We start from the raw sequence: 20,136 nt of genomic DNA, 5'->3' as shown, positions 1-20,136 counted from the left end.
TTGAAGCACTGACTCTGGCTAGTCTAGCACCAATGACTATGTCCCTTTTAAGGTCACGCAGATTGCTCAATTTTCCAATTCTAAGGCCGTATTTACAAAGGTTAACACGAATTCAGTCTAAGAAACTCGGACTGATATTGCCCTCGTATTCCTGCGATTTTCCCTGCAAGTGGGATGCATTTTGTGAGAAAATAATAATCAAGAGTGAAAATCGCATGTTCTTTCAATAGGAAAAGAAATTGCGCTCGCATGAAAATTGCATCTGTATACGAGTGTTATTTTTTTTCCTCCCATAGAATCTAATGGTCTATATTGGCCAAAATCTAGAACATGCTGTGATATTTCTATCTCTTAGCAATGCTGCGAGAGAGGAAATAGTCCATGTAAACAGATGCATTGCAAATGATGTGTCCTATTTTCGTGCATCTTGCCATACAACCGACCATGTAAAATACGGCCTAATGTAGATTCAGACTAGAACTGATCCACAGGAAACTTGCTGACTAGAGATGAGTGAGCGTACTCGCTAAGGCAAACTACTCGAGTGAGTAGTGCCTTATGCGAGTACCTGCCCGCTCGTCTCTAAAGATTCGGGTGTCGGCGGGGGACGGGGAGAACGGGGAGGAACATCTCTCTCTCACTCCCCCCCCCCCCCCGCTCTTCCCTGCTCACTGCCGCAACTCACTGCTCACCTGTGTCAGCACCCGAGTCTTTTGAGATGAGCGGGCAGGTACTCGCATAAGGCACTACTCGCTCGAGTAGTTTGCCTTAGCGAGTACGCTCTCTCATCTCTATTGCTGACTTATGCTGAACTCCAAGATCACGTGTCTAATACTCATACAGAGAAGCTCCAATCATGGAGGGGCAGAGGACTAATAAAGTGGCCATTAAGTGTATGTTAACTGCTGCTTTGTATCCTATATAGAACATAGCATGGCATTTTGACAGTATCATTTATTACCAAATTATAAAATTGTGGTACATTACCTCTAATGGTTCTGGAGTGCTTGTCTAATCGCAGAACCGTAGCGCTTGTGGTTAATATAACTTACATACATATCATTGCTAAATCTTGATGTAAAGTCCTAATATCTAAAGTCTCATGTATTTCCATAGCTGATAATCTATGCTCAAACAGAGAACAAAAATGGGAATGTTGTAAATACGTCAATGGCTTACATGATGACACAGGAATGTCAACACCCCAATATAAATAGGAGTAGAGGACTATAATACTAGCCCAGCCTGACTCGGTCATCTCAAGTATTTACAGATGGACCAGTTACAGTGTGTGAGAATGACAGTGTCATCATCCATCACTAGAAAGCTTCATACCAGTGCATGTAATACTAGCGGCAACTGCTGAGCTCCTCTCAAAAAATAACCAATGGATAACAATAACAAAGACTGAGATATTACGGTACCGCTGGTAGACCGCTTACCAGTGCAGAATTGTATCTAGGAAAACCTTTAGCTAGTGCCACTGACTACTGGAGACCAATGAGATGGTAACACTGCGGGGAATATATACCCCATAGAGTGTAGAGGCATCTATAATGCATACAAGCCAAATTAGCTGGGAGGCCCACCACAAGGATTATTCATCATCTGACATTAAGTTAGATGAGACCACTTAAGGGTATGATCATACATCGCAGAATGAATCCATAATAAAACCCAAGTGTGTGGAATTCTTTCACTGCAATTAGTTAATTCCGTGGTGAAAATCTGCTGCATTTCCGCAACACACAAAGCATGCCGTGGATTTGAAAATCGACACAATGAATATCTTCCGCAGTCAGGGTCATAAGTTGAAGCTTCTGGGCCCCAGTGAAAAATCTGTAACGGGGCCCCCAACTATAATGCTTTATTCATAGTACTGGGCTCCCTATATGGAGAAGAGAGACCTTATGGGCCCCCTAAGGCTCCTGGGCCCGGGTGCAACCGCATCCCCTGCACCCCCTATAGTTACGCCCCTGCTTCCGCTGTTGACTTTTTGCGCTGTAAGTGAATGGGGTTTGTACTGTAGATTGCTACAGAATTTCAGCTCGCATTCTGCAGCAATTTCACTGTGTGTGAACTCACCCGAAAAGGGTTTTCTAAGACTTTGATATTCATGAAAGTTCCACAGCCCCTGGAGTGTCAGGAGTTCGATCCCAATAGATATTGATGGCCTATCCTAAATATACTGACAATAGCTAGGCCCTCCAAAATAAAGGAAAGGAGAATAGAAGTATTTGCTAAGTAAGTTCCAAACTCAATGCGTTACAAAAACATAAAAGCAACAAGAATGTGTGGATCTGTTCTCACCTGGTTGGGTTGAGTTGTGCAACCATGGGTACAACTCTAGACTGCACTTGTTGGTCACCTGGATTAAGATGCGTGAGCTTCAGGCCATTAGTGTTAGTAGTTCATCTCGGCAGTTACTGTAAAGCTATAAAGATATGCAGCCAAGGGAAAGAATGAGACAGCCTTCGCTGGAGCTTTCGACAGACGTATGAAGAACATTGGATGGCAAGATATCGATACACAAAAGTTTTATTCCAAAAAGCATCAAGACGAATGTCGATGCCGGACTGGCGTGTTTGTCAAGTACAGTGGAACAAAGTCAGTAAGTTGTCTCACCCCTTCCCTTGGCCTGCGCCTATCCTAGGTAAAGACCATCAACACCAAAGCCCCGGAGAAGCCCTTCCATCGTAGTGTGGATACGCTTTGGATTGAATGGAGAAGGTTCCCTATTCTTGCAGCTATTATATAAATGGCGCTGTGCGTATTTATTGAACGCTTCTGGGCGCCCTACGGAACAATTTATATGGTTTTATTGTGCATATACACTATATCGAGTCTGATTAAAAGAATTTTTGATCTGGAGATCTATATGAACACCGACGAACCTCACTGACTTATGTTGAGGTTCACATATTTTTTACAGCAAGAATCTGACTGAACACTGCGCTGTTTTTGGTGTCCATAACGGCAGAAGCCCCCATGGAGGTTGTGAATATTAGAGAGAACTGAGCCTTAAATCAACAACAACTAGTTTTAAGAGTAGCGTCCGGTGTGTAATGAACAACAATACATCCCCGGCCTCGTTATTAGAAGTCGCAGACGCAGTAATAGTCTCACTAGGATCTAACCATATTCTCATTTAGAAGCTGTTGCCTTGGAGCTTTCTGCCTTGTTACACATAACAGAAGGATTAAGAGGAAAATGTGAAAATGATAAAAACAGACAACTTATTTCATAGCCTTGCAGTAGATCAACTCCCACTCGCAAAATAATTCACAATCCAGATTGCTGGTAAGTATGGGCATACAAGTGCGCCACGTCTGCTTCCTACAAGTGGGCTTCTGGCACTTCTGTGTGATGCTACTTTACTTCTTACCAAAGTCCCATCACACAGCGGTCTCAGTCACTTCTAGCGCTGTCCTATTAGGGCCTGGAGAGGTAATGTGAGCAGCGGAGAACACGGCAGACAAGGGGATCATCAGGGCGGGATGATAGGTGGCAGAACACTGGCACCCACCTAGGTTGCCATCTAACTTTACAAGTGAGGGGGCGCAATTTTAAAAAACATCTCTTTAAGGGTAATTTCACACAGAAGAATGTGATATTGGGCTGTGAAACTCGGCCCAATATCGTTCTCACCAACATGCGAAGTCCCCGCAGATGCAAGGCGTTTGTGTGTCACTTCAGGGAAGTAGCGATCCTCTGCCGCAGCTAAAGGGGTCGACATCGCATTGCTTTGAAAACAATGGGCAATGTGAGGTGTTCCGGGGTAACGCCCAAAGATAGGACATGCCATAATTTTTTGCCGCGCTGTGGGGAAAAAGAAAAAATGCTCATGTGTATGACCCAATTCAAAAGAATGGGGTTCATATTCGTGGCGAGATTTGTGCATCTTGCAACACACAAATCTCACACAATTTTCTCGGTCGCATGAAAGCGGTCTAAGATCTTATTCCAGCCGCTCTGCACTATAGCCAAGGGGCTGGTTACTGAGTGCAGATACCAAGGCACGAGGAGAGCTTCCCCTGCACTGGAGGCACTCACTGGTTGGAGAGCGTAGCCTATCACAACCTGCATCTTGTCACAAGCATCTGCTGCAACCAATCACGTGCTTTCCTTTAGGCCTCATGTCCATGGGCATAATATGGCCCACGCGGATATTTGATGCAGATTTCAGCAGCGGATGCACTGCAGATGATCTTTAAATTGTATTTTTTTTGGCCTGCAGGAGATCGCAGATTGCAGATTTTTCATGCGCTGATGTACACGGATGCTCTGCGGATGATCCGCGAGTGAAAAAGACGCAATCCCACCTCCCAGCCTTTTCCTAATTGAATTTAACTTTAATTAAATGTATTTGTGGATGCACTGCGGATCTCTTGCACCCATGGAGATCAATGGGGCCAATCCACGCGTGATCTGCATTAAAATGGAGCATGTTGGGTTTTTTTTTTTCTGTGATATTCGCAAATCAAAATAAATCATATCCGTGGCTGTTCACAAAAAAAAAAAACACCCCAAAATCCACAATGAAATCCGCACATGGATGTTTTGAGCTGTTAGTGAATGGGTTGTGCCTCCAGACTGGCCCGCTGTAGCACCAGCGTTGTACACAGCTGTCGTTCAGTGTAAACAGCAGTCGGTCAGTTCTGAATGAATGGAGGCGGGTGGTGGAGATCGCTCCCTGGCCCGATCCGCCTTAGCGCTGTGAGCGATAGCCGCAATGCTTGCTCCTGTGCAACAGCGCAGGGGCGAGCATCACTGGGAAGAGTGACGGGCATTGTTTACCCAACAGCTTGTCCTATGTAAAAGGACCACAGGAGTCAGGTGGGAGGCGTGCCAGGCTGCCCATTGAGAAGCTGGTCGGTGAGTTCAGACTACACTGCTGCACACTAGTGATTACTATGGGAGCTCCAGGAATGTAGCTGCAGAGTACGTTGACCACTGCTGAGATGGCAGCTTACTGGGTACAGAGGAGAAGAAGCTGTAGAAAGTCACTGGAGCCCTCAATACATATGTATACTGTGGCCACCCCCATATACAGACAGGTCCTTGTCTATATCCCTCTCTTCCCGTTATGGCTGCCAATCTGCCCCTCCATCTGACCTCCCGCAGACCAGGCCAGTCTGCCCCTCCATCTGAGCTCTCTCAGACCAGGCCAGTCTGCCCCTCCATCTGAGCTCTCTCAGACCAGGCCAGTCTGCCCCTCCCTCCATCTGAGCTCTCTCAGACCAGGCCAGTCTGCCCCTCCCTCCATCTGAGCTCTCTCAGACCAGGCCAGTCTGCCCCTCCCTCCATCTGAGCTCTCTCAGACCAGGCCAGTCTGCCCCTCCCTCCATCTGAGCTCTCTCAGACCAGGCCAGTCTGCCCCTCCCTCCATCTGAGCTCTCTCAGACCAGGCCAGTCTGCCCCTCCCTCCATCTGAGCTCTCTCAGACCAGGCCAGTCTGCCCCTCCCTCCATCTGAGCTCTCTCAGACCAGGCCAGTCTGCCCCTCCCTCCATCTGAGCTCTCTCAGACCAGGCCAGTCTGCCCCTCCCTCCATCTGAGCTCTCTCAGACCAGGCCAGTCTGCCCCTCCCTCCATCTGAGCTCTCTCAGACCAGGCCAGTCTGCCCCTCCCTCCATCTGAGCTCTCTCAGACCAGGCCAGTCTGCCCCTCCCTCCATCTGAGCTCTCTCAGACCAGGCCAGTCTGCCCCTCCCTCCATCTGAGCTCTCTCAGACCAGGCCAGTCTGCCCCTCCCTCCATCTGAGCTCTCTCAGACCAGGCCAGTCTGCCCCTCCCTCCATCTGAGCTCTCTCAGACCAGGCCAGTCTGCCCCTCCCTCCATCTGAGCTCTCTCAGACCAGGCCAGTCTGCCCCTCCCTCCATCTGAGCTCTCTCAGACCAGGCCAGTCTGCCCCTCCCTCCATCTGAGCTCTCTCAGACCAGGCCAGTCTGCCCCTCCCTCCATCTGAGCTCTCTCAGACCAGGCCAGTCTGCCCCTCCCTCCATCTGAGCTCTCTCAGACCAGGCCAGTCTGCCCCTCCCTCCATCTGAGCTCTCGCAGACCAGGCCAGTCTGCCCCTCCCTCCATCTGAGCTCTCGCAGACCAGGCCAGTCTGCCCCTCCATCTGAGCTCTCGCAGACCAGGCCAGTCTGCCCCTCCATCTGAGCTCTCGCAGACCAGGCCAGTCTGCCCCTCCATCTGAGCTCTCGCAGACCAGGCCAGTCTGCCCCTCCATCTGAGCTCTCGCAGACCAGGCCAGTCTGCCCCTCCATCTGAGCTCTCGCAGACCAGGCCAGTCTGCCCCTCCATCTGAGCTCTCGCAGACCAGGCCAGTCTGCCCCTCCATCTGAGCTCTCGCAGACCAGGCCAGTCTGCCCCTCCATCTGAGCTCTCGCAGACCAGGCCAGTCTGCCCCTCCATCTGAGCTCTCGCAGACCAGGCCAGTCTGCCCCTCCATCTGAGCTCTCGCAGACCAGGCCAGTCTGCCCCTCCATCTGAGCTCTCGCAGACCAGGCCAGTCTGCCCCTCCATCTGAGCTCTCGCAGACCAGGCCAGTTTGCCCCTCCATCTGAGCTCTCTCAGACCAGGCCAGTCTGCCCCTCCATCTGAGCTCTCTCAGACCAGGCCAGTCTGCCCCTCCATCTGAGCTCTCTCAGACCAGGCCAGTCTGCCCCTCCATCTGAGCTCTCTCAGACCAGGCCAGTCTGCCCCTCCATCTGAGCTCTCTCAGACCAGGCCAGTCTGCCCCTCCATCTGAGTTCCCGCAGACCAGGCCAGTCTGCCCCTCCATCTGAGCTCCCACAGACCAGGCCAGTGCAAGCATTGGTTTGGCTGGAAAATATTCTGTATGTAAAGCACATATAGTATGTGTTATCTGCAGCGTTATATACATGACCACTGTTAGAAAGCGTCTGTAGAGTATGTATACAGGTGTGTAATGTCTGTACATACTCGGGGTATGAGCACACATAATAGAAATATTCCTTACAAAAATCCACATATGACTTGAATGCATATTTTGGTGCAGATTGTACTAATTTTAATGAATGGAATCCGCGGTACAAATCTGCAGCATGATTCAATACCATTACAGATTTCTTCCTGTGTAAGGAAATTTGCTAAACCCCCATTCACTTACATTGTACTGTACTGTCTTGTGGAATGTGCGCCAAAATTCCACAAGAATTTGGTCAGTATTTTGCCTTAATATCTATAGCCCAAACCAGGAGTGGAATCTACAAGGAGCAAAACGATGATGGAAAAATTTGCAACTCTTCCGTATTTTGGCCGCACTGGCCTATAATTATGGACACAAAATACCTACCACAATACCGCCGTGTCAAGGTGTCCACACGGGGGCAGCGTTAGCCAGTCAGAGCAGCGCAGTGTCTTACACTACCAATGCCAAGAGCGTCAGGTAGTCAGAGGAACAGTACGGCCATCTTGCTTGTCTGGAACCGCAGAGTCACATTAAGGCTAATTTCACACAGGCGACTGCAATATCGGGACGGGAAACTTGGCCCAATATCACCCTCGCCAACATGCGATTTCCCTGCAGATGAGAAGCGTTTGTGTCAGGAGGAGGATCGGCAAGTGTATTTAATGTGAAACCTCGCATCCTACTTGTGTGCACCTCACACGTGGCGTTATGCTTTTACCGGTACCATTAAAAACAATGGGCAAGGCATTGAGAGGGAATGCCCAAAGATGTGGGGGAAAATAAAAATCACTTATGTGTATGACCCTATTGAAAAGAATGGGGTTCAGATCCGTGCGTCTCACAACGCACAAATCTCATGCGATTTTCTCGGCTATATGAAAACAGCCTAAATGTTGAAGCAACTTTCATGATATCCACCTCTTATCCAATAGTACAGTAGGGGTCACCAGATTGCTGGAATATATGCCGGCTGTCACACTGATGGAACGGGGACTCATTTTAAAGCAATTGCCTTGAGTGTCAAAAGAGCTCGTCCCCCCAGCCATGTTGAGCTCCTCCCCCAGCCATGTTGAGCTCCTCCCCCCAGCCATGTTGAGCTCCTCCCCCCAGCCATGTTGAGCTCCTCCCCCCAGCCATGTTGAGCTCCTCCCCCCAGCCATGTTGAGCTCCTCCCCCCAGCCATGTTGAGCTCCTCCTCCTAGAACTATCCTCCATATTTGATCCCTCCCACTACAGATTCTGCTATCACATGACCTCACAGATGTGGCCCTCTCCTGACTCAGCTCCTACCTCACTGGCCATTCATGTAATGTCTCTCACTCACACACCATCTCTTTGTTTCTGTCCCTTGATGGGGTTTTCCAATTTATCGTGGCAGTGAGGAAATGCTGTGTATATATTAAAACAAATAAACAGTACTCACCTCCTGCCGCTGCTCTCTGCTCTTCTGTTCACAAGCGCTGCAGCGGTCACGTGGTTAATTTACCCACATGACCAGTGTAGCCAATAAAAGGCCCAACAAGGACATCACTGATTACATCCTGTAAACCCACCAGGGGCTCCTACATTAGAAGCCCACGTGACAGGTTTACGGGATGTCACTGGGTCTTCTCATCTGATGACGTCATCTGTCAGATGCTGCGGTGAATATATTTATTTTATATAGAAAATACATAACTCAGACAACCCCTTTAAGGGTCTGTCCTGGTACCCCTACTCTCCTCCATCTACTCCTTTAGCCTGGCCTCAAAGCCACCTCTCTGGCCCAGATGTTACCTTTCTTCTTTCCAGAGTTCCAAAGTACCCATCAGCTACGTCCTCCTCCTCCTCTTCCCACTTTTTAAAACTCAATATGGGGAAAACAGAGTGCAATATCTTTCCCCATCTCACTAAACGCTCCACCACTCCGATCGATCACAGTTATTGGCTCTAGACTTTCCCCAGCCCCCCTCTACAATCGCTCTCAACACAACCCTGAGTTAACAGAATTGCTAGAGCATGCCCTCATTATCTCCCGCCTACGCTACTGTAATATCCTCCTCTATGGCGTTTCATCCAACGCTCTTCCACACCTACATTCTCGCTATAATTGTGCTACCCAGATAATCCATCTCCACCAACCCCACCACTGGCTCCTCAACACAACTCTACGAGTTTTCCGTTTCCCTCCATGATATCTTCAGTCTGGAAGACAGTACGTTATTCTACACTGCAAGTAGAACGGATATCAGAATGGTGTCAGCTTCACGACTGACAGGGAATGGATCCACTCATTTCCGCTTAGAGGTACCATCAGAGTCCAATAACTGAACCCCCTAATGGAATCCCACAGCGCAGTGAAAACTCCCGTGGGAAGGCTCTAACACAGAGGCTGCCCAGAGCCCACCTGATCTCCCAACATGTAGGGTCTCATCCTCACAAGACCACCTTGCTTGATCTCCTCTTGTCTGCTCCTCATACCATCATCTCCAAGACGTCTCCCCGGACCTCGCGACCACAGCTTCATCTTTGAAAAACCTTCAAAGGCGACCTGCAAGCCCATGCCCACCTGATCTCCCAACATGTAGGGTCTCATCCTCACAAGACCACCTTGCTTGATCTCCTCTTGTCTGCTCCTCATACCATCATCTCCAAGACGTCTCCCCGGACCTCGCGACCACAGCTTCATCTTTGAAAAACCTTCAAAGGCGACCTGCAAGCCCATCTCATGAGGAAACCCTCCCGCCATCACACTATTATATGAGCCCCTTGTGTATTGTCTGCGGACTGTAAGCCCTCGTGGACCGCGTCTGGTCCCCCGCTCATTTAATCATGTGCGGCTCCGGTGATATCTCTGCGGCGCCTAAAATTAAAGCGGTTGTCTGGGTGTTATAGCATTTTTTAAAAACAGATCCAAACCTGCTAAAACAATAAAAGCAGCCTCACTTACCCATCTTGGCGATCTGGCGCTGTAGTTCTGGGCCCTTCTGATTTTTGTTTTGGAACAGCTACCACCTGACTACTATAGCCAATCGGAGGCTGTTGCAATCACATGCCATGCTCCTGGCATCGTTGCCCAAATGCTGTGAGCCATGATACACCTGACCCCAGCGGGCTCCGATTGGCTGCAGCAATCACATGGTAGCCATTCCAAAACAAATATTGGAAGGACCGCAGGGCTAGAGCGTTGGATTGCCAGGATGAGTTTGGGCGCCCGAAGTCCTTCGGCAAACCTCTGGATGCGAGGTGTTTTCACATTGAGGCAGCCTCGCATCCCTACGGGGATGGAGGTCCCTTCATTCCCGTCGCAGCTGTCCAGCCATTACAGTAGATAACGATCTTCTCCCGTTGTTTTCAATGGAGCCGATGCTGCCGCCACTGGCCTCGTTGAACGCAATGGGTAATATCCCAAAAAAGGGTCATGTTGTGGTGTGTTACCTGCGTAGCGTCGCACTGCGGGAAAACACCACAAATGTGAATTAACCCATTCAAAAGAATGAGTTTCCTATTTATACGTCTTGCAATCCACAAATCTCGCACAATGTTCTCGCCAGCGTGAAGGCGCCCTAAGGGTGGTTTCCCATCTACGCTCCGTTCGTGGTATCCCCGCGTCCATTGACTGAATCAGACAGCGCCGAACAGATCCCATTGACTATAATGTCTGTCAACTTTCCGCTCAGCTGCCCGGTTTTGGGACAGACGATAAAGTACTGCGCGCCTCGCTTTTCCTCCGGTATTTGGAGCCGGATCTGCAGCGGATCCTCCGACCGGCGCAGACGTGCCACCACCTGGGTACCGCAGCTTATATTGGTTTAACGGCTTTCAGAAGCGGCTCTAACGCCCAGCGACCCTTTAAATGACTCTTCAGAACCAAGCTGACTGAGAGCCTCCCAGGCTGCAGCACACCCCCTCCACAACCCTGACTCCCCTGCAGCGCCCCTCAGAGGACTGGGCACACCACACAAGTACCTTCTCCGCTACCGCCGGCCTCTGCCATGCTGCCACGACTTCCGTAGGAGGGCGGTACAGGTTGACATGGCGGGGGCGGGACCACAGAGCCGTCCTGCCCCCCGGAGGGCGGTAGAGGTGCGGTATTTGCAGTGAATCTGGACGTGGTTACGTGTAGTCAGCGGTTTTTCACCTCCCCACTGGAGTAAACAAGCCGCAGGCTCCGTCCAGGGGGGCGGCGCTACATACGGAGGCCCCGCCTCCGTGCTGTGTACAGCGGAGCAGACACTTCCTGTAAATAGTCGGTGCTGGACTACAACTCCCGGCGTGCACCGCTCCGCAGCCTGCGGCGTTGGTTTGCTCCTGGTTACCAGAACAATAAGCCCGCTAGTGCCTGGCAGCTAACGGTGTGCATGGCGCATGCTCCTGCCAGCCGCTAGACAGGGTACACTCTCCACAACACTGGCACAGGAATGAAGAGCGCAGGAGACAGCCCCATCCTAAAGCCCCGTGCACTGCCCAGATAGCTGCACAGGTAGCCGCACGTCAGTGGAGCTATGCCAAGCATGTCAGGCAGCTGGCACACACTGGAGGAGCAGTAGAAAGCACACAACTCAGGGCAAAGCACAAGCCGGGGCAGCAGCATCCCTGGCACGGCTCCCCATGAGCTGCATTGTGTGAGGATCCTGCCGTCCTGCCCGCATCCTTCCGTCCACTGACAGCCGAGGGGACACAAAGACAGGATAGAGGAGGAGGGGGCACCGCTGCCGACCATGTCCGACTGATCAGCCCCCGGAGTGTCGCAGACATGTGGAGACCCACCGAGCACGAGAAGTACGGCGTCGGTGAGTAGATGGGCTGGAGGGGCTGCCGTGAACGACCCTCTGCTGTCTATAGACTTGTCATCTGTATGTAACACACGGTGACAGCTCCCGGTGACAGTCCTGCCATTAGTGATCCCTGAGCTGCAACTTTACTCCGTTTGTGAAGAGTAGCTCCATAGAAGAGATGCGAGCAGAAACTTACATGCCCCCATTATGGGGTCTAGATTTGCCCCCCAGAACAAGAAGGTCCGATGTTTGTTGCCCGTTGCATGCTCTTTAATGCCCCCAATTCTCCACAATGGCTAACAATGCAGCTCTTGCATATGTTGTCACTACCCAGTAGCTGGGGCCCCTCCGGGGCCCCATAGCAGGTGTGTGGCCTGCCTCACAAAGGGGCTGTCATTGGGGTACCCCTATGCCAACAAAGACGCACAGTGTTCTGGATGGCCAGCGACAACCAGCATCCACAAATCTGCCCCCCGATGGTCTGCCCTCCATTAGGAATGGCCGCAGGGGAATCCTTCTAGATAACCCTTTCCTGCCCGCATCCCTCGCATCCAGCTGCTTGAAATGATACAATTCTTCTTCTGCTACATAATTCGCGTCCTTGTATCTACGGCTGCTTCCTCTCCCCATCCAGATCTGCTGTGTCCTCATACTGATAATCAGATTTTGGTGCCTTGTTGTTATTATTAATGACCTCCTGTTTCCTGTATTTGTATCTAGTGACTATTCCTACTTATTCTAGGTGTTCAGGTATTTAGCCCCGCTTGTTGTCATTTTAGGAACATTTCTATGTCCTCCATGGTTTCTGAACAACCCCCAGCCGGTGATCCAGGGGATTCTTTGTATTGTTCCTCTCCATGCCTTTTGTTATTGCTTTTGTTTGTTTGTGCTGAGGGAAGTGTTGTGATTGTTGACATGATGTGAGGTCTGCTCCATGGGATGTCATTTAGTAAGTCCCGCCTATCCCTCTCCCAGCAAATGGACCTCTTAGAAAACCCATCACAGACCTCCTTTGTACTTTGTGGCACATATTATCCGAATATATTACTGCTGTGGAAACAATAGCTGTATATCAGTTTGCCAGGCCATGCCCCATTAACTTATATGGCATCAAAGCAGTTAATCTTGGTGGTGGGTAATAATATACAGAGCTCTTTAATATCCGTTGCTCATTTCCGATGGACCTGCTACCATCTGCCCTGCTTTCTCTCTGTGGTTGCAGTCTTGTAGAAATAAGCAACATACCTACCTTCTTGTTTAAAATGAACCGTCATTAATTTTATATGTCAATTATCTTTGTTTATTAATATATTATTTTTGTGCTATTTTTAGTTAGGATGGTTCTTCTTTTGTTTAGGGATTTGCAAAAAAAAAGTAAATAGAATGGTCAAGTCCTGCCCTATAACAGTATATGTATCAGTTCACATCTTTAGTTTTGTGCTCTACTCAACATGATTTCTTCTATTTGTGGTCATTTCACTTGTTTTTGCTACCCATAGTGTTCAAAAAGGCCAAGCAAGTGAAGACGTATGTCCCTGGTATAGTAGATAATCACATCCTCTCCACTTTATTAAAGCCTTGATGTCCAGTGTTTATTTAGCGGAGGCCTTGTCACACATATCATCAATTTACAAGCAGGCCGCCAGATCCCAAAACGGATCTGCTGAGATTCTAAATCATTGTATACATGGAGGATGAATATTTATGAAGCAATGCATGGAGTTCATTCTTGATCTGCTTGGGGTTGAAGGTTGTATATTATTAAATGGAGAGCTTCTTATTTTGTATTCTAGCTGCTAAGCACTATTTCATATTGTGACATTGGGGAGGGGGCTTGTCGAGCTGCTCTGGGAATGCTCATGTAGTTTATTTCAGGCAGCATATTTTGGAGTCATCCAGGGAGCTGTCTTTGTCTTTGGTGCTGCTCAGTATGTAGTATTCGGTCATGTATCACTATGGTGTTACACATTATGAAACTGCTAGGTCGCAGTGAAGGGAGACTGCAGCATAAGCAGTTTTTGTATTTGTGTTATTTCAGGTCATTTTAGGCTTGCAGAAACGTTAGTGATTATAGGCTTCACACTGCAAACTATGTCAGATACCAGGATCACAGAGGGTATGCAGTAACTCCATACAATAAAAGGATATCTGAGCTTATTTCAGCTGCATTTTATGTATTCTGTGCTGTTTATTTGTCTGATACCTCAGTGTTCCAAACATGCTTGATATTTTGTATTTCTTCACAATGATAACAATACACTTACAATATATTCACACTGAGGATTTTCTATTTGTTTCATGTGAAGCCATTTATTTGTCATCACAGCTGGCAGAATAGAATCTAAAGCATTTATCCACATTATTTGCATAATGTCGACTGTTTTATGTATAATACGGAGTGTTCTGAACTGCATTTAGGGAATTAGTGTAAATAGTTTACAATGCCAAATCAGATTCATAAGTATGAGCATAGCTAATGATCCCAATTTCTATAGGCTGCAGCTACCCACAGTTTTTTTTTGTCTGCTGTCTTCTGTATGTATAAATTATCTGAACTAACCACAGAAAGTGTAATCCAGTCAGTGGTATGGAAAGTAACCACATACTGTACTTGGGACCAGTGCTGCTCACCGACATAGTACATCTGGTATAGCTTTGCTTCATCCAAGTAAATGTCAGTGTTCGCTTTGCTTCTGTCACGTTGATGGGTCACAGACATAAAGCTATAACTGAGAACTTAACTTACTGGAGAACTTTACAAGTGCTACCGATGTATCATTAAAATACATAGAATTTTTTTACAGTAACTTTGTCATTTAATCAAAAAGTTAAATCCCTTAGAATTGCTATAGCTAATAATAAACAAACTGCTGTCATGCTTTCTACTGCACAGTGTAACATCTGGACTTGGCAAAGCAGTGGGTGTGCTTTTGGATGTCTTTCAAGACCCAGATCAAGATTTCTCACCCCCAGCCCTCAAGTACCCCCCAACAGATCATGTTTTCAGGATTTCCTTAATGTTGCAGCGGTGAAGTAACTATTGTCAGTGGGTGACAAATTGCTGCAAGCATTCTCTCAATGGGTTATCCAGAAATCATGACCTGTTGGGGGTATGTGACCCTCCATTCCTGGACAAATCAAGGTGGCCACATTGCTTCTCTGACTACCTGATGCACGCCATGCTTTGGTAGTGCATTGGTAGTCAAAGACTCTACCTGCTGATCTGATTGGCCTGCACTGCTCACATCGGAAGGTCGCTTTTAAAGACTGCAGTTGAGAAACGCTGCCCTAGATAGTATAGAAATATTTGGACACTTGAAAGCATTCCATAACTTGTACTTTTACCTCTCCAGTATGCTAAAATGTACGTAAATGCTCTTCTAGACAGGATGCTTTATATTTAGTGTATTGTACGACTATAAGAGCATGCTGTTACAGTGATGTACTTTGCTCATTCAGAGAATGTGACTGTTATGTCCTGATTTGCTCAGTAATTTTCAGATGCCTTTTATAGCACCCGGTGACTACTTATTCTCCTTTGGTACAACTATTGACAAAGGTTTTTATAGTTTGTGCTACTCATAGCTACACGTAGATTAGGTTCAGGTAGGGTGTTTCTTTGACCTTTATATTTGTGCATATCAAAAAAAATATTTTGCACTCACACTAGCTTTATTTTTATGATATGTTTCTTTTGGCAATTTTTCAATGCATTCTGTGGTTTTTCTTTTTTATAATTTCATCATGCTCAAGGTGTGGCATTTTTGTTGCTGTCTTCCACATGTGATGGGGGGTGGGGGGGGAATCATATAAACATCTTAGTTGGCTGACCACAAATGTATTTTTCCATTAAAAAACAAACTTTTACTGGAATGATGTCTTAATAAAAAAATTGCCCTGATCATTGCAACAAAAAACAAGTTTGATTTGGAGTTTCAATTGTGCATTCGACTGCTGTAGTGAAAGGTATGGACAAATGTAGCTTCTCTCAACAGGGGTAAGAAGCTGACCCCCTCGACAATCAGTTGACATCCTTTTCAAAAGCAATGGTGTCCTTTGAGATAATTATTTAACTGAACCAAAATGAAAGCAGTTAATAGCCATTACAAATTAAATTTTACTTATTAAATAAGCACTAAGACCTCTGTTTAGAAGTAGACATACACATTTGACAAACGTCGGCCAAACCCACTGATTTTGGTAGGACCAAACTGCAACCTAATTTGTATGGGGCTGTCACAACAAGGGCCGGCCTTAGGTTATACGGCGCCCTGTGCAATTTTTTTTCTATTGCCCCCCACCAACTTCTCCATTCTAGTAATAAAAGCTAGGTAAAACTATGTTGGACTGTCATCTCAGGCAACAGAGGTGAGTTGAAGCTCTACCAGCCAAGCACAGCACCATGCAGGGGCTGGCAAATTTTAGCATAAGAATAAACAATGACATTCTGATATGTGACTCACACTAGACATCATCTCTAATTAGCGCTGTCATTTTCTTCTTCATCCAGTCCAGATCGGCATAATAGCTTCTCTTGGACACAACTTCTCTCTTCAGAGGTTGCCACACAAATGTCTATGGCTCTTTGCTTTTTCATATCCTTAATCTCTATGTTAAGATGAACACTTAATAGTGCTAGACATGGCTTCCACTGAATGCTGTATGACACTGCAATTCACAGCGCCCCCTGAGTAATTAATAACAAACTTCACTATGTAGTAAATAAGGAGCCATACGGCCCCCCTGCATTAATAGCCATATTGTTCCTCTGTAGCTATAATAGCCCTATAGTTGTAAATAGTCAAAATGTCTCCTTTAGTAGTATCCATAATGTCACCTGTAGTAGTCATGATGTCTCTCTGTAATAATAGCTATAATGCCCCCTGTAGTAGCCAAAATGTCTCCCATATTAAAATAATAACGCACTCACATCCTGCTCGGTCCCATGCTTGGCTATTTCCAGTCAACATCCTGCGGAACAATGCAATGACATCATTGTGCCCCTGTGTCACATAGAAGTCGCAAGGCGGCAGTGCGGGGAGCCTAGAATGGCTACCTGCATTAGCACCGCTACTGTTAATTGTATCTGCATTTTATAGATGCAGGTACAATTAACTGCAAATTAAGCCATAGTGGACCCACTGTTTGCTGAGTTGCTGTGTAACTAGCAGCCTCTGACTGGGTGCTGACATCAAATTAATTCCGGCCCTGATAAAGGCATCTAGATCCAAAGCTGTTTGTTTAACCCATCTCATGCTGCAGGAACGCTGCAGTCGACAGGTCCTTGCAGCACAGGAGCAATAAGCTGTCACGTTAAGTAAGGCCAGGCTTACATCTTGCAGCGTGCTGCCCATTGCCATGTACTATCTTGGCGTGTGTAATATGCACAAGGACAGAACATGCTGCAATTTTTTTCTTTTTAAACATTTTATTTTTCCTATTCCTGGGTGTGTATTTTGCGCAATTCATGTGAGAGGTAAGATAGGAGATTGGTGCAGCGTATTCCGTGCACAAAACGCGCACATGGGACACATATACCAACACGCTGATGTGAGCCCAGCCTAACATGGGTACCTATTCCCAATGTTGCTTACTGTGGCAACTGATCCAGCCTGTGCTGCAGGGACCTGCTCACCGTGGGGTTTCCGCTGCATCTGGATGGTTGCTGTGAATCCCTGGGACGTCACAGGGATTCCCTCTGCATACCAAGGTTTGTGGACATGCAGAGAGGACATGATGTACATCCTCTGTTTATATTTGTAATTACAGATCATCATTAACAGTGATTTAATGAGCTGTTACCATTAGGTCACTGTTACCAGTGGTCTGTATATATGGGGACAGCAGAGAACACATAGAAAATAAATAATATAAAGAAATGAAATGTGAAAAAGATTTAAGGTTAATATATAAAAATAAGACAGCTCAGTCTGGGTGAAAACATGTGTATCTAGGTTAAGTACTGGCTCGGGTTCTTTCACACGGGCAGATATCGGCCGGCCGGGCGGACAAATCAAACATGAATCGAATGAACGGGCGCACAAATCAAACGTTTGTGCACCCGTTCATATGGCCTGGTGAGGCTGGCGCAAATGCTGCTAAACTCCCTCCCACCTACGGCCGCTGCCATGGGCTCCCATAGCGGCCAACATATTCTGGCCCAAAACATAGTTCCAGGACTATGTTTTGGGTCCGAGGTAAAAACGCCCGGTGCTCTATTGGCTTGGCCGGGCGTTTTTACGTCTCCCAAATACGCCCATGTGATCTGATGCATTGGAATCCAATGCATCAGATCAAAGCGCATATCGGCCGGCCGTGAAAACGATCGGCCAATATGCGCTCGTGGGAAAGAATCCTCGCGAGATAGAAAGCAGAAGGTGGTAATAAATGGTTTGTACTCTGATTGGGCCACCGTTGCTAGTGGGGTGCCACAGGGCTCAGTATTAGGGCCCATTTACATTAGACGAGTGTTGGGCAAACGATGCCCGACACTCGTCCCTGTATCCCTATGCTCCTGCACGGGAACTAGTACAGCTGGCTCGCACAAGGCGCGGCCAGCAGACGGGCAGGGCAGTGCAGGAGATTTCTCTCCTCTCGCTCCCCCGACTCTCACCATTCACATAACTGTATTGGCTCCCGTAAGGGAGCGCAGGGGTACAGGAACGAGTGTCGGGCATCGTTTGCCCGACACTCGTCCAATGTAAATGAGCCGTTAGGCCCCATTCTGTTCAATATATTTATCAATGACCTGATGGAGGAACTGCACAGTAAAATATCAATATTTGCAGACGATACAAGATAATTAATACAACGGAGGACAATATATGGCTGCAAAGAGAATTAGATAAACTGGGGGCTTGGGTAGAAAAGTGGCAAATGAAGTTCAATGTTGATAAATGTAAGGTTATGCACATGGGCAGGAGAAACGGATGTCAATAATATACACTAAATAGGGTACTGCTAGGGGAAAGTGATATGGAAAAGACCTGTGGGTACTGATGGACTGTAGACTTAACTGGAGCAATCAATGCCAGTCAGCTGCTGCAAAAGCAAATAAAGTATTGTGGTGCATTGAAAGAGGTATAGGGGTGAAGGACGAGAACATTATTCTCTAACTATATAAGGCACTTGTCAGGCCTCACATGAAATACTGTGTACAGTTCTAGACACCGGTGCTCAGGAAAGATGATGCAGTGCTTGAGGGGGTTCAAAGAAGGGCAACTAAGTTAATAAATGGAATGAGAGGAGTGGAATACCCAGAGAGGCTATCAAAATTGGGGTTATTTGCCCTGAAAAAAAGACTGTTAAGGGGCGACCAAATAACGTATAAATACATTAGGGGACAATACAAGGACCTCTCCCATGATCTGTTTATGCCCAGGACTGTGATGGTAACAAGAGGGCATCCGCTTCGTTTAGAGTTTTATCACCAACACAGAAGGGGGTTCTTTACCGTAAGAGCAGTGAGACTGTGGAACTCTCTGCCTGAAGACGTGGTGTTGGCAACATCGATAGAGGAGCTTAAGAGGGGAGTAGACATCTTTATAGAGCGCTACGATATTACAAGATATAGACATTAAATAACCAGAAGGGTTGTTAATCTCAAACATTGATCCAGGGATTATTCTGACTGCCATTATGGAGTCGGGAAGGAATCCCCCCCCCCCCCACATTGAGGGTGAATTGGCTTCTGCCCACTGGGCTTTTTTTGCCTTCCTCTGGATCAAAAGGGGGGTCGTGGAAAAAGACTGAACTGGATGGACATTTGCCTTTTCGGCCTAGCGTACTATGTTGCTATGTAAGATAAAAATAATGAAGTCAAAACAATAAAAAGACGTGCTCCACCTAAAAAAGTGTCAGCTCTCTAATCTTGTGTAGTAAGAATATTTCTGTACATGGATGGTTATCATCCTACAGAGACTACAGCTAAAAATAACGGAGGAAGATACATTTATAGCTACAATAGGATTTTTAGTTTCACCGGTATTGCAGCATCATACATCATACATCGTACAGTGTACACGTAAGTGGTGTCGTTATATACGGGAGAACTAAAGGATTACTTTTTGTGGTAAACCTTAACACATAGTATGGAAAATGAGGAAAATGCTGCATTTTTTCACTATTTGTGACAGTTTTTCCTTTAAAAAAAAAGAACGAAACACTACCAAATCTAATTATAAATAGTAAGGAAGTTCCATGTGTCCCAAAATACAGGACTAAAACATGTAGACTAAGAGACCGAAAAAAATGTCACCTTTTAGAATACAGCTTTCTAAAAGGTGAACTTTTGCCCCAGGTCACAAAGGCGCAAAACATGAAGAGGTTAAGGAAGAGTCGGACATAACAGTGCATGTACCGTAACAATATTGTTAGACTTCTCTATCTATCACGGAGTGCTGTTTTATTCCTTGATGTACTGTAACAAGTATTTACTTAC

General features: G+C 47.0%; 2 protein-coding genes across 3 annotated transcripts in view; one reads left to right on the top strand and one right to left on the bottom strand.

Moving 5' to 3' along the window:
- Positions 1–11,092, bottom strand: part of ZNF277 (zinc finger protein 277) — a 68,962-nt gene extending 57,870 nt beyond the window's left edge. For both annotated transcript variants that reach the window (XM_066591775.1, XM_066591776.1), the window contains exon 1: positions 10,888–11,092. In XM_066591775.1, the coding sequence (XP_066447872.1) occupies positions 10,888–10,915 (28 nt within the window). In that variant the 5' untranslated portion in view covers positions 10,916–11,092. The remainder of the gene's footprint in view (positions 1–10,887) is intronic.
- A 201-nt stretch (positions 11,093–11,293) lies between these two features.
- DOCK4 (dedicator of cytokinesis 4) overlaps positions 11,294–20,136 on the top strand; it is a 300,819-nt gene continuing 291,976 nt past the window's right edge. The window contains exon 1 of the mRNA XM_066591773.1: positions 11,294–11,711. Within this exon, the coding sequence (XP_066447870.1) occupies positions 11,675–11,711 (37 nt within the window). The 5' untranslated portion in view covers positions 11,294–11,674. The remainder of the gene's footprint in view (positions 11,712–20,136) is intronic.

The sequence above is a fragment of the Eleutherodactylus coqui genome, chromosome 2, assembly GCF_035609145.1.
Source record: "Eleutherodactylus coqui strain aEleCoq1 chromosome 2, aEleCoq1.hap1, whole genome shotgun sequence".
NCBI lineage: Eukaryota > Metazoa > Chordata > Amphibia > Anura > Eleutherodactylidae > Eleutherodactylus > Eleutherodactylus coqui.
This window is presented reverse-complemented; position numbering and strand designations above follow the sequence as displayed.